Source organism: Cyclopterus lumpus, chromosome 11 (assembly GCF_009769545.1).
Source record: "Cyclopterus lumpus isolate fCycLum1 chromosome 11, fCycLum1.pri, whole genome shotgun sequence".
Lineage (NCBI taxonomy): Eukaryota > Metazoa > Chordata > Actinopteri > Perciformes > Cyclopteridae > Cyclopterus > Cyclopterus lumpus.
The window spans coordinates 6,400,908-6,413,033 of record NC_046976.1 but is presented as its reverse complement, the minus strand read 5'-3'; the positions used below and the strand labels follow the sequence as shown (position 1 = coordinate 6,413,033).

The following is a 12,126-nucleotide window of genomic DNA, read 5'->3' as shown; positions in this document are numbered from 1 at the left end:
CAGTGAGGTAAACAGAGCAGGGTGTCGAAATGAAATAACAGCTACAGGGCTGTCAGCTCTAGCGAGTGGGCCATCCGTCAGCACGAAATGACACGTCGCCCGCCTCTTTTCCCCCTCCTCTGTCACGCACACAGTCGGGTTCCTCCTGTCCTCCTGGTGGCATGGTGAAGGAATGATGCTCCTGAATGGCGCTGCGCAGCCTGGAGACTTTCCATTAGCCTTCTATGACGCCGGTCAATGGCGAGGGGACTGACGCAAACGGCCTCACACACACAAGACACATACAAAGCAAAAAAGAAACGGGCACAGCTTTACACTGTATAGATTCGATGGAACAAATGCACACGCATAATTACTGGAATATGTACACACACACACACCTTAATTACCGTTTCGTTCATAGCCTGACAGCAGAGAATGTGCGAAGGCTGACATTAAAGGAAATTAAATCTCCTTGTGGAATGGGGCGGCCCATCTCACCCCCCGTCAGAATGCTCCCATTTCCACTCCCCCACCGTAACCTTCTCATCTGGGTATTTAGGGCTTTGTGGTGCGGAACGTCATCAAAGAGGAAACTTAGCGAGGCGGCCGTGCGTAGATGAGGCCTCCCCGCGATAATCCCCCAGCAAACGGAGGCCTCTACTATTAGCCCACGCACACAAATTACCTCTTCGTGTCCCGTCGCACTCCTTCGCGGCGTGAGGCGTCACATGCTTGTGGGAGATGGTGCTTTCATTCAAAAGCAGGCGCTCGCACACAAACACAAACGCTTGTATCATTGGCTTAACCCAGTGAGTCAGTCAGTTAACTCTTTGATCCATACCTCCTGTCTGCATTGGAATACGAAGCCTGTTTGACATAATCCTGAAAAGCATCACCTCACAAAACCGATGAATCTCAGAGGAAAGCACAGCTGCACAGCAACAACACCAAAGGGACTTAGAGAGTGACACGTCTACAGTATTTTTTGGTTTGTTTTATTCTTCTTTTTTTTCACGGGCATATTTAATTAAGCCTCGTTCACTGCCAAATCCTGTGTTATACAAATTATTTTGAGCTCTTTCTACAGCACATATATGTGCAGAGGAAGGAGGAGTAATTGAGTTCCTGGTTAGAGGAGAAAGAGCTGCGGTTTTTCACATCGGGCATCGGCTTTCTCCCAAAGGCTTTAATCAGATCAAACATGTCCTGTCAGATAAGACAGCTAATTAATCAGGGGAGGGACCAGTCTTCCCCTCTGACAGATGGAGAGATGGAGGCACGACGCTGACAGGGAGGCTCTTCCTCTCCTCTTCCTTCACCTCTTCCTCTGGCGAAGCAGAGAGTCTGTAAAAAATGCTCAAAGACAGTGTTTACATGCAGGCGGCAAGTGAAGTATCTCCACTACCCCCGACTGAGAAGAAGACTTCTGTGCTGAAGTTGCTGTTTACAGTACTGCATATGCGAGAAAAGATCACTGAAAAATCTTATTTGTGATCTTTTTTAGGCATTTATTTGTAGCTGAATCAACTAAAATCAAAGTAGTGCTAAACAAGTATCCATGTGGCTTAGGAATAAAATACAATGTTACAGTTATGTTATATGCTTTGCTTACCATGAAGAAAACATTATTTTGTGTAAAACACTTTGATGAGGAATGTGCAAGCATGAAACAGTTTAAGTATTTTATATATTAAGATAGCGAAGATGCATGTGTTTGGGAAGTAGTGCGCATATGGCTGGTTAAATGATAATATAATGAAATTATACTGCACAAGAAAAACAAAAATTAAAGAATCTACGGGCTGACACTTGCCATACAAATCATTTTGTGGGTGAAGTATTCCTTTAAGGTTAATGAGACTATTGCCAGATCCCATTTATAATATGGATTATCATTCCATAATTGTAATATATGTATGTCTCGCTAAATTATTCTCATATACCATTCTTATTCAGGATAGATCTAGTAGCCTTTCTTATTATTACATAACCGGGCCCAACCATCACACTGATATTACCTTCTAAATGGCAATGTTCCTTTCAAAGGCCCCCCCGCTGCTCACATTATGGATGTAAACTCGATTAGCTTTCTGGGTGAGAGCACATTCTACTTGTCATTCATTGCATTAAATACATACATTTCCAGTGCAGTTCACAAAGGCTGCCTCCAGTCACCCATTCACAATTATCCAAAATTAATTATTAATTATCTTTAAAGTGAATGCGTTTTGTTGACTGACTCTTAATTCATGAATAGATGATATAAGATGAATGCAAATAATAATAGGAAGTGGATGTAAATCCATAAAATTGTTTGCAGTATTTGCATATGGATGCCTTTTTGTAACATTGCTTTTTGATATTGTTAGCTTTAACCTACTGGTGCTACCTGCTGTTTGATGAAAGGTTTGGAGATGTGGATGTCGGGGATGTGATGAATGAGAGCTAGTGACAGATCGGAATCAGGCTGCCTGATTGGATAGTTTTCTTACTAGCTGGATGGATTGAATGCAGATTGATATGTTGGAAAAGAACATGCTGACGTGCATACATACTTATATAGAGATAAGGATGACATAATGCCGTTTCATGTTTAATTTGGCTGACTTGCAGCAGAGATGGATGGATAGATGGTTGCCTTTCGTGGTGGCTCCCTGGCACAGTGACTGATTGACTGGCGGGATTGGGGCTGCTGTTTCCAGCTGTTTCCGTAGAGCTCACAGGGCCCTCTGATACCTTCGGCTCAACCCACCGACAGCTGTGCAGCTTCACCTAGCTAGCAGGAGCCCTTGGGCACAACAAGGAAAAAGCTGCTGTACAATACACACTACACAGCTTTTCACTCTCTATGCCTTGTTCCACATAAATGTACAAAGAGTAGAATTTTCCAACACTCCCAACAACAAATGTCAATGCACCCTTTATCGTCTGAATGATAACTGCATTAGACGGTCAGAGAAACTGACTGGAGGGGTACCTTGAGCTGACCGAGCTGCCGTGTTTGACGCGTTTGGAGTGAGGATTTTAAAGAATCATACAAAATGAGTCCCTCTCAATCATCACTTATGATAACCGACCCAAAGTGTGTGGTGGTGGTGTCTGCCGGCCCTCTTGCCTGTATTTGTTTCTTTTCATTTTGCTGTGTTCAGGACGTTTCTGGGTGTTTCTTTGCCACTCGCTCTGCCTCTGCTTCCAGCTGTCACTCATTGCCCCCCCCCCCCCCCCCCCCCCCCGTCCAGCCCTGGCTCGCACAGTAATCAGTTTCCCCTGAGTCGAAAGCTAGGATAAATTCTACCGTTAGCTAGCTAAACAAAAGATTGCTAAACTCTCTGCCTAGTGTCATTGAGCCGCGGAGGAGGAGCAACAGACAAATCCCACCTGTTTTTTCCCATAACACTTAAAATTGGTTTAAATTAAATGCACTGAGAAGGCGCCATACAAACTTGAAATACAACTACATGTAAATGTGTACAGCAATATGTTGCTATAGACTATAGGCACTGTCATCATACCTTCCACTCACACACATTTATAAAGTAGCCGACACACTATCTGTCTCACACATGCAGCCAGAGGCACGGCGAACCATGGGTGTATTCACATGGCATGTGAGCAGTTCAATGTGTGAGCGGCAATAAGGCCTAACGTCATGCGAGTCCAGCCAGAGTTTGGTTCCACTGTTGGCAGCATTGCGACGTGTTACGTGACGGCCCACGACACAGAGCTCATGCATATTTCATGATTCTTACACTTGTTGGTGATACATTATTTCTCATCTTTTCCTCTCCTTCCCCTCACCCCCTCTTCTCCTCTATCCGTCCTCCCCTACTATTCTAACTCCTGGCCCTGCAGCAACAGGAGCAGGACCCCACCAACCTGTACATCTCCAACCTGCCGGTGTCGATGGATGAGCAGGAGCTGGAGAACATGCTGAAGCCCCTGGGTCATGTCATCTCCACGAGGATACTGAGGGATGCCAACGGGGTCAGCAGAGGAGTCGGCTTCGCCAGGTACACAAAAGTGTAAAGGATTATCGGACATGCGTCCTCACACTTTGCTCAAATTTTAACTCCATACTTACTGGACATATTTGCTGTGGTTCTGTGTTCCTGCTCTTCTGGTACTCTGTGGATGCTGCAGCAGTAACTATGAATAATTTGCAAATGGATTGGACACATGGTAGTTGTGCAAACACTCTCCCAAATGCACGGAATGAAGTCCACACAAATGGACCCATATACATAAACATGCACTGGCATAAAGGCACACACTTGTACTTACTATGTGCATACACATATTCACTCTAAAAAGACCTTCCGACAAAGGTGATTTGTTTGACAGCGCGTCTGCCAGTGGATGAGTTTGTCTTTGTTCATGTCTGTGCATCAAGCGTGTGTGCTTCTGTGTGTGAGTGCACATGAAATACAGGTCTGAGAAAGTGTTTACGAGAACCTTACAGGGTTCCTCGGCTTGTCCACATAGGAGAATCCTCATGAGAGGTTCTACCCTCAGAACCCTCTCTAAGGATGCTAACAAGAACCCATCCGCTGAGAACATTTTTATATACAAAGGGCTTCATTTAGAACATCAATGCTTTCAACAAACCGTGACAAACTATTTTTTCCAAAAAGGATTTTTCAGAAACAAATAGTTGTGCACAGACCCTCAGCTCTTAAGGAAGAAACAATTCAGCATCCATTAGTATACCAATGGGTGCTTGGACCTATACATTCTCACATAGCTGCAATTAACCCCTCGTCCAGAGTAGCCAGGGCTGCTATAGTTCCACCACCAATCCAAACACTGTAAGGTTTATTACTTTTTTTACTTAGAAAACTTTCCACTTCAGTTTGTTAATCCCCAAAAGTCATAAACCGCTCTGTCCTTGTCCTCGCCGGCAGCCAACAGGCTCTCATTCCTCTCCACACATTCCTCCCTTGTTTACCCAGAGGAGGCCACAGAGCCGCCATCTTGCAGGGATTTCTCTTAATCACTTGCTCTGGCTGAACTCTTCTCCTATTCCCTGCTCTATTATCGAGGTTTACAGCAGGACAGACAAGCACAAACGCACACAAACAGGCACTTATGCACAAACATGAGCATATGCACAGACTGGCCTCAGCACATGTGGGTGCACTGTGCACATTACACCAACACACACATTAGTGAGTAGACTCTCACACGTACGCACACAGACAGGCAGGCGGCCTCCTTCAGACCAACAAGCAGAGCACAGCAACAACCTGCCACAGGCCACCTGTTCAAGCAGCCCTCGTGGGGGAACCGAGGAAAAGGGAGGAGAGAGGGACAGGAGTGTGAAACAAGGGCCAGGTAAAAAAAAAAACTAATCATAGAGGTTATTATAAAGAGAAAGATAAGGTGATGGGAAGGAGAAGCCAGTATGACACGGAGAAAGATTGAGGAATGAAAGGGAAACGAGCGAGTGTGGGCGTCTGGAAGAAAATGTGAACGAGTGGCGTTTGGTTAGATATGTTAGTAAAAAAATGTAAAAAAGAGAGAAGGTTTTATTGTGTAAGTACAGATCAGAAAAAGAAGCCAGGAAGAGATTCGGGCACAAAGAAAATCAATGTATTTTATCAATTGTGGAGCTGCCGTTAGCTGTGTCAACAGACAGACAGACAGACAGACAGACAGCTGCTGAGGGGTTGGGCCATGAGGGGCATTAGAGAGAGTAAACTGAGCTAAGTGTTTGTGGGCCGATCCATTACTGTTATCAGAGCCCATTACTCCAGCCTCGGCGCTAATCATTGCAGACAGCAGCACCTGATGCCATTAAGCGGCAGCACACAGAGAGAAGCCGGGCTGCCCCACCGCCTACCTGGATGAACGGCTACCCCGAAGGTTGCTCGACAGTCTGGCTGACCGGTTTGTTTCCCGGCGACCGTCTGCCTTATTTACTTCTTGTCTGCCCACCTGCTTTCTGTCTGCCTATACCTACTCGAAAGAGTGAAGGAGAGACGGCGTTGAGGAGGAGGCAAGCGCTGAATAGCCAGAGGGCGTGTGAGGAGGACGATAAAGAGCGCTGCAGAATAGCGAGGGAGGGCTGAGCATCAACGCGTCCAGTCAAGAGAATCACTTGAAACACTGGAGGACGGGTGATGGGTTCAACCTGATTGTCAGCCATTTTCTAAAGATGGACTGCAAAAATAACGCCACAGCAAATAATCTCAAAACAGAGAAAATGTAGAACACAGCCACATAAATCATTATTTCACTCGGCACTAAGTGGAGTGTGCTCTGTGTACGGACGGGGCTGTTAGGCTTTAGTGAAAGAGAACAAAGGCGATAAAGAGGTTAGTTTGCTCCATGCAGCTCCTCTCTGTGTCACTGGGCTGCCTCCTGACGTGAGAGCATTATGGAAGGGTTATTGGCAAGTTTGTGGAACTGTGTTGTGTGTGTGTGGACATGGATTAGGAGCTTTATTGGCATGAGTCTGTCAACAAACAATGTTGAGTGAAACATATAATACACACACAATAAGTTATGAGATATTGTTCAATACATGGAATGAAATATTCAAACTCTATTGAACACACAAAGCATGTTCTCATGGCTTGAGGTCAAGTATCATAATACTTCATAGTTGCTTAATGTAAAGGGACATTTATTTTTATTAAAGATCACACACAAAACATTATACAATATGTTTTAGTACCTAATGACCATTTAGAGTGGCTTAATAATTACTTAATACACTATTATAACGGATTATAATGCATTATGAATATGTATATACTGCATTAGAGACAGGTATGGAACATTTTGTGAGAAAATGGTCTCCACCTCGTTTGTTTCAGCAGAATAGTTTAATATAAAGTATAACTGAATAATAAACCTGATGTGTGTACTGTCAGGCACCAGAAGGTGGCCTTGTATTGTAGTCCATGTTGTACTCTCTTGTCTTTAATCTAACTATTATTGATTTAAATTATAATATTACCTGTTTTATTAAGGCACAGTCCATTCATGACTGCTTGTGTTTAAACATTTAATTTGATTGGTCTCATTTCTTTTAAATGAACATTTTATAAATCAAATCTAAAGATATCAGACCTTACCCAGCCTTTTATATACATAGTCTTTTTAATCAGATGAATGGCAATGTTGTTACTCATCTAGTTTCTAGAAGCTGAGTGCTTGTGATGTGTTAAAGGCCAGTTGAGATCAGCTGATTCACACTGGCTGCTTACTGAATGTTCAGTCTTCCCAAACACATGGGGGAAAATAAAGATATGGGGGGGTGGGGGGTCAGTGAGAGATGGATGATGGCAGGAAGTGTGAAAGATTACATATTCTAAAAAGAGAAGTAGGGAGAGAAAAAGAAAGAAAGATGTTGATATGGATCACAGAGAAGCAAACAGACGGGAAGAAAAGGAGGGCACTCAAAGTGAGAGAGATGGAGCGGGAAAGAGAGAGAGAGAGAGACAGTGAAAGATGCAGGAAAAAACCATGGTCTAAAGACGGGAAGGAATGAGAGAGACGTCAAAAGGAAGAGGTGCAGACGGGTCAGGAGTAAGATGGATGTGACGGAGAGAGAGACAAAGAAGCTATGGTAAAAAAATGAAGGACGAAGGTAGAGATGGAAGAAGCATGAGAGAGACGGAGGATAGAGAAGTGAGAGGCTGACAGGATGATATGAGAATTCTTGGAGGTGAGACCGAATAAAGAATGAAAATGTGGAAAGCAATGAATTCTGCACATTCCAAGAGCCTATTACCATAAGCATAAGCATAGCAATCACTCAAGCCTGCATTTAGAATCCCATTTTAATATGAGTCCTTTGTGAGTAATCTGCGCGGTAACATATGTAAACTGGCTGCAAATGCATGCGCATGGCTGTGTTTTTAATGTTGCTGTAATAACATTTTACACAGACGTTCATGTCCCACAGAGGATGAGGTCCCCTGACTTCTCCTCAAGCGCCAATATGAGACGCACAGTCTTCGCTTTTTTCTTGAATTGTCTCCACAAAAAAATTATGGATTGTCACGAAATTTCATACGCACATTCATGGTCACCTTAGGATGACTTAATAACATTGGCGATCCCCTGACTTTTCATGTAGCACCATCAGCAGGTCCAAATATCCACCCAACCAACAAATTCTTGACTAAATACCTGCACAACCAAATTCCGTCAGCTGTTCGGGCCAGAGACTTTTGATCCAGTGGCTGGAAGGAGGATGGGGGGGGGGGGAAGTCAGCTATATCACTATTCATAAGCACGACATTTCCCTCCTTCATACTTTCTTGTCCCCCTCCTTCTACTTCATTCCTTTTCGCCTGTTCCTTTCTCTACATTCATGATGGACTTCTGACTCATGGCATTCCCCAGCACATAGACAGACTGACTCTGGGTAGTGTCACAAACATTCAAATTTTTTTAGAACAAACAGAGTGATACTGCCAGCCAGCAGGACACGGTCTAGTGGGTGACTCCTTGTTGTTGTAAATATGTCATCGGTGGCAGTATTTAACTTCGTTCTTCCGGTGCAACAATGTAAACAAGATATGTTGAGTTGATTACGACTGCAGCACTGCTCTTAGTGAGACTCACCATGATATATTTTGGTTTACGAGCGGTATCGTGGTGTAGATGAGAGGTAAAGTGTGTCTCCTGCTGGAGGTGTTCTTATCTGTTTGTGATCGTTCTTTTCAACCACAGCCGTGTTGTCTCAAAAATTGCTAAGGTTTGCATAGTGTATCGCCTCAACCACAAGGGCTATTTGAATAATTTCAACAGTATAATATAAAGAAAACACTTGTGAGATTAGTTAAGATGTTACTGGTTAAAATTGGTTTACGGAGATGTCCGCGGTTAGCGTGTAGCACTCTGCTAGCATGACATGCAATCTTGGTGATTTGTCATGTTTTGACAGTTTTGTTCATTTTCATCTATATATATTTGGTTTTGTCTGGCTTTGGTTGTTGAGTTGTGTCTTTGGAGCATGTAGAAATAGATTACTTACTTAATTCTTGTAGACCGGGTTTTGCTGTTTAATTTTATTTATTTGTGGTGATTGAAGGGTGTTTAGTGCCATAAAGAAACCATCTATTTGTCGTGTGAAGAAATTCTATATATTTACCACAAGCACTCCCTTTGTGTCATCATTTAGTGTCGAGGTTAAGCACTTTCATTTCTCAGCATAGACTGTCAACCTGTGCCGCATATGGACAGCCAGTGTTTTTAAATGAAAACCAATGTATCACTTTTTGTGTTGCAGGATGGAGTCCACAGAGAAATGTGAAGTAGTGATACAGCATTTCAATGGCAAATACCTGAAAACCCCGCCAGGCATTCCAGGTGAGTCTCCCGTCCTTTGCTTTACATTGTTCTTGCATCACCCCTTTCCTTTCTTTCTTTGAAAATCATCACCTTTCGCTGTGAGAGACCTCCTTTCTAATTCAATTATGGTAATTTCTCATCTTGGATCTGCGGGACAGCTTGATAGATTGTGCACAACGTTGTTTCTGACACCTGAAGCTAGCTGTCGTGGCTGTGTGGCTGCATGATTCTGTAGGTATTCTCCCTCTCTCTCTCTCTCTCTCTCTCTCTCTCTCTCTCTCTGTCACCATCTCTTTCCCTCCCTTAAGCCGCCACTGCTGCAGGCTGAAACTTCTCGGGCAGGAGAAAACCCTCTTAATATTCACACTCACGCCTCTGTGCTGTTCTTTGCAATCTACTTAAGAGCTTGCACTCTCCCCTCGTTCTTCTCCTGCTCGCCGTTGCCATGTCGTCTCGCCTTCCTATCTTTCTTCTCTGCAGTCACCCTCGACAGTGGAGCAAGCTGGCCAAGGAGAAAACAGGCAGGGAAACAGGGGGTGAAAGAACGAACGTCACAAAACCGAGACAAGGATGTACCATGCGTCTTTTATTCAGGGTCCAAAGTGCATCACGGTCCCAAAAATTTTAGAACAAAAGGAGACATTGGCAATGCTGGAAAAAGAGCAAGTCTCTGAGGAAGTAGGGGTGACAAGAGGTGTGAGCAAAAATGAAAGCAAGTGGAAGGAGAGAAAATATATAAAAGAAAGAAAGGCCAGGATGAAGAAAAAGAAATGCCGCTCAAGCACTTTTGGGGCCAGGTGCTGCGGCGCCCGATGCCTCCCATGCGTCCCAGCAGGACGTGGAGGCCAGTCAGGGCAATACCAATGAGATCTCCTTCACCGTAGTGGCAATTTTATTAACAATTCCTCCACCTCCAACCAGCGGGACTGAAAACGGACCCATATATCGCTCCTCTACTATACAGTGATATCTCAGAGAGACTGGATTTAGAATCTCCACATATGCTCCACCACTGCATAGCCAGCAGCCATTAAAGGCAAGGTGAGTGGTTATATTGAAGTTGAGCCGTAACAGGAAACCTTTAAAGCTGTAATATCAGGCTGACCTTCCCCTTTAAGGGTCTATCTCCCGGCCGCTCCGGCTTTATTATTGTTAATGGGTTGTTCAGGCTTGTGCCAAGCATGAAGATTTACCGCCCTGATCGAGGAAATCCTTCTGTGGAATTAAGTTTACAAGGTCTGCTCTGGTCCGGTGCTACTATGGTCCCTCTTAAAGGCTCCGTCCATGAAATCTCTCCTTTTTCTCCATGGATGCCTGAATGTGGACACACAACGGACTCTGGCTGTCAAAGCTGTTATTGTTCCTTGTGTTGTTGCTGTTAGTAATTTAAGGATATGCATATGATAATCAAATCCTCTGTTTATTACTACTTGATTACTACCTCTGACTACACTTCTGGCCTGGCCTGGTTTGTTTTTAGCAAAGGCGCATTGATTCCAAAACTCAGGAATTAACTTGGTGACTCCAATGTTCTCCATCCAAAACTTATAAAATATCACCCACATTTTAATTGTAACCTTTTAAACCCCAAGCTATTTTCTAGCAACATTTATGACCCTGGAGCGTTTACCCCTCAGTGGTCTGAGGGTGCTCTCTGGAGCGGTTCATTTCTGGTGTGAACACCATTTGAACCAATCACAGGAAGCATGTGTCATTTATTAGACTTTTGAGTCGTGCATGAAGTCGTATGAGGAGCCAACTGTACGACCAATACTGAAACCACATTTCCACCACATGACTTTTTTGGCCTTTGGAAAATGTCAACAATGTGTCATAATTGCATTGGTTCGATACTGGAATACTGAAGGAAAAAAAAGCCCTTTCTGTCAGTCCGCTGATACTTTTCCCAAAGTTTTCAATACATAAGAGTGCCCTTTTCTTCCACTTTCTGACACTGTCCATGTTGAGTTGAAGTCTGCTAAACGGAGCTCTCTGGACATTCCTCTATTATCAAACTCAGATGGCCCTCTGAGGAGGACCCCAGGTCTGTTTCTGTTTCTCCTTCTCCCACAGCCAGCGAATAGCCCTAAATATGTATTTGTTATGTGTTCTGATTCATTCATGCACATTCAAATTTATGCATTTTAAAGCTGGAACACACACATGGTGTGTGTGCACTCTGTGTGTCTATGTGCGTGCGTGCGTGTCATGTTGGGGGTATTTCCCCAGAGCCCCTTGCTATGCAGGGCAGCTTCTTCATCCATCCTGCTTTGACAGTTCAGCGGCAGCCTCGCCCCCCCCCCCCCCCCCCCCCCCCCCCCCCCCCAGGGGGTCCTTGCCTCACACAGCACAGCAGGAGTGTGCATGTGTATACTTGTGTGACAGCTATGACTACTACACTCTGTGAGCCTTGACACATACACACACACACAAACCACATACGCACAAATATAGTCATGCACCACTAACTTTGACCTGGATAGAATGTCAACATCCATATAATGCTAATGAAATTCCCTTTTTTCCCTCCATTTAGCTTTTGAAACACAGTCCACAAAGTTACTGTGGTAGCACAAACACACACTCGCACCACAACACTCTTAGCACGCATGCACACACACACACATGCACACACTCTTCTCGATGTACCGCACTTGCTCAGAAATCCCACCAAAGCCCGTATCTAACAAGCATCTGCATTTCCAGCTTAGCTACTCAATTAAACTAAGGCGTGCGTGCGTGCGTGCGTGCGTGCGTGCGTGCGTGCGTGCGTGCACTGGGGGTTGGTCTTGTTATAGGTGCCCTCTTCTACTCAGGTGTGTTCAGTGGCAACAGAAA

The 12,126-nt window shown here is 44.3% G+C and overlaps 1 protein-coding gene across 2 annotated transcripts in view; it reads left to right on the top strand.

The window, feature by feature from the left end:
- The window catches only part of rbms3 (RNA binding motif, single stranded interacting protein), a 193,813-nt gene that overhangs the window by 126,099 nt on the left and 55,588 nt on the right, over positions 1 to 12,126 (top strand). For both annotated transcript variants that reach the window (XM_034546041.1, XM_034546042.1), the window contains exons 5-6: positions 3,835 to 3,992; positions 9,227 to 9,306. In XM_034546041.1, coding sequence (XP_034401932.1) covers positions 3,835 to 3,992; positions 9,227 to 9,306 — 238 coding nt within the window. The remainder of the gene's footprint in view (positions 1 to 3,834; positions 3,993 to 9,226; positions 9,307 to 12,126) is intronic.